This window comes from Aplysia californica, unplaced genomic scaffold, assembly GCF_000002075.1.
Source record: "Aplysia californica isolate F4 #8 unplaced genomic scaffold, AplCal3.0 scaffold00015, whole genome shotgun sequence".
NCBI classification, from domain to species: Eukaryota; Metazoa; Mollusca; class Gastropoda; order Aplysiida; family Aplysiidae; genus Aplysia; species Aplysia californica.
The window spans coordinates 2,130,945-2,135,616 of NW_004797285.1; the positions used below are offsets into that span (position 1 = coordinate 2,130,945).

General features: G+C 38.6%; 1 protein-coding gene across 2 annotated transcripts in view; it reads right to left on the reverse strand.

Moving 5' to 3' along the window:
- LOC101846855 (ropporin-1-like protein) overlaps positions 1-4,672 on the reverse strand; it is a 24,155-nt gene that overhangs the window by 10,050 nt on the left and 9,433 nt on the right. For both annotated transcript variants that reach the window (XM_013085395.2, XM_005090315.3), the window contains exon 4: positions 2,863-3,024. In XM_013085395.2, the coding sequence (XP_012940849.1) occupies positions 2,863-3,024 (162 nt within the window). The remainder of the gene's footprint in view (positions 1-2,862; positions 3,025-4,672) is intronic.

Sequence of the window (4,672 nt, forward strand, 5' to 3'; positions counted from 1 at the left end):
CTAGGGTCAGCCCACTACTCTCCACTTAGACTACTGCTCCGCGTTATACCGGAACGACCGAGAAACAAAACAAAACAGTAGGACTCTTTGGCCAAGACCTAGATCCAGATCCAGATCCAAGTAATCTACACTCGTGCTTCTACTTCATTTCGCGGGACCGATCTTGATCTATTCCAGATCTACTTCTAGATCTATATCTAGATCTAGATCTAGCTAGTAACTAGATCCCCCGTAATATAAGCTTTAACGGGACAGGTCAAAACTGCAAACTGAGCGTAAAATCAAGGTTCTATACAATTTCTTAGGAATCTTGAGACTTAAATAAACGACTTTACCGCTGCCACCATGTTGAGTTGTGTTCCGAACTCTTTAATTGACTTGATAACGCACAGAAGATGCGGGTACAGACTTGCTAGTTTATTAGAACCATAGCAACGGACGTTATTGAACAATATGCCCAATGGGCCTAACTTTACACATACCAGGTTTCTCTAATGTATGCCCAAAGGGCCTAACTTTACACATACCAGGTTTCTCTAATGGGATAAGTTAGAGAGTTACTTATAGACTTAGAATGTTTGGTACAGAAATTGCACTACAGAGATCGTGTACATCAACAGCGAGCGCCGTAAAAACCTTACTAAAACTTTAAAAAACTCTCTCTCTCTTTCTTTTTTTCCTTTTCCCCCTGTCTCCGCCTCCCCCGCCTCTCTCTCTCTCTCCCTCTCTCGCAAACTTGCAAAGTGACATAAAATAAATCATAAACTTGCTACTGGTCTAAGTTGTTGTTTTGCCGATTCAACCTCTTTTCAATGTACTAATTCATCCATTTGTGAAACTCAAGCACCAGTAAATACTGGTAAAAAACCTCACTATGCTTTTTTCTTTCAAAATAAAATAACGTAACTGCATACGTAAACTTTCTCTCTCTCCTCTCCTCTCTCTCTCTTTTCCCTTTCCCTCTGTCTCCGCCTCCCCTCCCCCGTCTCTCTCTCCCTTCCCCTCCCTCTCTCTCTCTATCTCCCTCTATCTCTCTCTCTCGCAAACTTGCAAAGTGAAGCACATAAACAATAATATTGCACCCGGTCTATGTAGGTGTTTTGCCGATTCAACCTATTTTCAAAGTTACAAGGCTGTTCATATTACTGATTCATACATTTGTGAAACTCAAGCACCAGTATCTATACCGGTAAAATGCCCCTCCAAGCTTTTTTCCTCCAAGATAAAATAACGTAACTGTAACTTTATAGGTTTGTATTGTGTGTAAAGAACTATCGTATTGTGTAGCGTGAGGGACTGTACTGCTACATACTTTGCATTCACGTACTAACGTAAATGACAAAAATGGTCATTTTCTCACTAAGTAAGCAATTAAATTGTCAGCGACAGAAAATATGGCATAAAGTTTATAAACAAACCAAAAATCAATAAGATATTATGTTCCGTTCATTCCAAACAGGATTTGAAAAATTGCGCAAAATCTTTAAACTGCCGTAGCTCGAAACTCCATTTTTGTCGGTTATGATAGTACGAGATCCAGGCGACCATATGTGGACAAAGTAAAAGGTGGACAGTGGCTATTAAACAAAATGGAGACTATGTTGAGAAATAAAAATCTGATCCACAGATGCTCCCCTTCAATTTGAGGTACGATGGTTGTCAGAGCATTTTTTTTTCTTTCTTTAAGTTATATATAATAAACGAACTTGCATTACTTTTTGACTCCCCCTCATAATTTCTACATTTGGATCACAGCATCCTATATTGAAAAAAATAATTTTTAAATATATAATCTTGATAAAAGGACAAGATGCGTTCACAAACAGAAAAAAACCCAAATGTATCTTATACGGAATTATTTAGAATTGCATTTGTAATAAACTTACACATTTCATTTCTTGAGCTGCACTTTTTGTGTATTTTGGGGATAAAAAATATTTTGACAATTTAGACAAGCACTGAAAAATATTAATTTTTTAATAACAGAGCAATGGCAATTTGAGTCCATTTTACAAATAATATAGTATCAATATTCTAAAAAAAGAGTCCTGCACTTCTTTAGTAATCATACTATTGATACATTTTGTTGTGTAAAAGTGGTGTATGGGCTATAATTTGGGCATCACCATAAAACCAAGTGCATAAAACTTCTAATTTGTTTTCTACAACTGAATCAAAGCTTCCAATTTTTGGTGGAAACGCTTGACCCGGAAGTCAGCATTACATTCTAACCTTTTTTTTTAAAACATGGATAGAATTAAAGGTCAGTTCTCAAGCCGCCGGGGGCGGCTTGCCGTAGTGAACTCACATTTAGCCGTGCCGCTGCCCACGGCTCAGTGTATCGCATGAGTTAAATCACCAACAGACATTTATTAACTTGTATTGCATTATAGGGCTTTCTACCTTTTAGGAAAGGACCTATCAGAAGTAGGCTTAAACATAGAATGCTCTGCCTCACATCAACTATCCAGTTGAAAAGAGAGTGACATCAAACTTATATCATGCTTTATAAAAGAAAAAATATAAACATGCTCAAAAGTAATCTAAATAATAAATATTGGAAAAGAAACTCATTAATTTATCTTCTCCAACACATGCAGTAAAATTACAATAAATAAAATTCAGTTCAGGAAAATACCTAAAAGATGTGGAATGTGTACGAAAGCTTACTAATTTAGCCACTGATATTGTAAAACACACAGGATTTCATTTTCTTGGGCCTGCACTATCCACCTTCTTGAGTTCATTGATCTGGCACCGCAAAAGAAAAAATAATCCTTCTCTTGCTAGTGTAATGACAAACCGGTGGGAAGTTACACTATAAAACGTTTAAATTTCAGCAGAAAGAAATCAGGAGCTTACATCTCCAAGAACAGAAGCTGCAAGTGCAAAGAATTTGTTCCATTCAAACTTGACAGTGAACCCTCCAACTTTCATGATGTCATCAAATTGTTCCTTAGGCAGAGCCAGGTCCAGCCATCTCTCTTGAACCTGTGCTGGAGTTACTGTCAGCTTGGGACCCAACTGAAAGAAAAATAGTTCAAATATATTTGTGTAAACAAAACATATACATGAAAGTAACAACATAAGATAGAACTTAACTAAAATAATTATATACACAAATAATTATTGTATTTCAGTTAGGAATCCAAGAACAGCTGCTTATTGCTGGCAGAGTGATCAAACCTCCCAACTCGCAATTTTTTTAAAATTCGTTTTTTTGGGCTACATTTCATCTCCCAGTCCTTCACATTGTGTCAAAAGCAGTAGGTTGAATAAGTAAGAAAAATTATGAAAAAGACTTTCTAAAAAAACCTTGTATGTTTGCCCCCAAGACATTCTGGCGTGATGAAACCTTACTACCCTCACCTGGTGCGCCGATCTGCTTTTGCGTGGTTTCATCACTCCCAGTTTGTGAGAATGACGTACTTATACAAGGTTTCTTGATAAGCTATCTTTTTGATCCGGTTTAATAGAAGCGCTCATAACTGACATTGTCTGGCGCATTTTATATACCTGACTGAATAAAGCAATATTTCATTTATTCATTCATTCATTCATTCACTTTATTTCAGTCAGTTAAGAAATTCAAATAATTCAAATATGCTCATAGTGAAGGACTAAAAATATGTAAATCTATTTGAAATCTATTTATAGGGATGACTAACGCATTGGTAAACAAGATGTTCTCATCAAACACAAATGTAGTTAACACTTAGTTTAAGGCGACAGTCACATCTTGAAAAGACAGGTGACGGTAGCCCTTACTAAGACTAGGAGACAGATCTATGCACTCTCCAGGTGTCAACAGGCCGTTTAGTTTATCAAAGAGAGGGTAAAATTTCCCACCTTCTCATACTATGAATCTGCTGAGTAGTCGAATCCTCCAGTGGTTGTTGAGACCAAATAGTACTGAACTTAGCCATGTTCTTGATGACCCTGGATTCTTTAGAGGGTTTTGTGACAAATGTGTGCCTCAGTTGGGATGACATATTCCAAGCAGATACGGAAATTCCTGTACCATTTATGTTGTTGAGGCACATGTCTTTACACCCTCCAAGATCTGGTTTGGAAACCACTGAGCAGACCATGTTCCATGAATTGACCACAGCCACCATGTCCCAGTCCTTTCCAGGGCTGTCCCTGATAATATGTGGAGACAAGATAGTACCAACATCATCCCAGACTGAGTCTGCACCAACACCAGAGTCGCCTGGAATCAAGCCCCACACTATACTAACGTCTCACCAAACAACTGTAAGACAGCAGTAAGTCAGCTGCTGAATTATTACACACGAGGTCACAGCAACACGATCTGTAGACCACTTTCGTAGATCCATCTCACCTTCAGGCCCCTTAGCCACTTTTCCTGGAGCCTTATCCCGAGACACAGCTCATTTGTGATGCCAGCATGAATGATGCTCCACAGAGGACAATTTAGGGTTTTCAGAAGTGGCAACAAATAAGCGAAAAGCTATCCGTGGATCTGTACAGGAATACCATAATGATTAAATGAACACGGTGCACCGGCAGTGGAATTTTAGTTGCCGCAGGGGGTTCCCCGCCGGGCGCCTTATCACGTCGGGGTCACGGGGGTCAGCTCCCTGTCGCCGCTCTGTCTGGACCGACTTAATTTTTGGTACTTTTCAACCTACAATTTAAGGTTCATCCT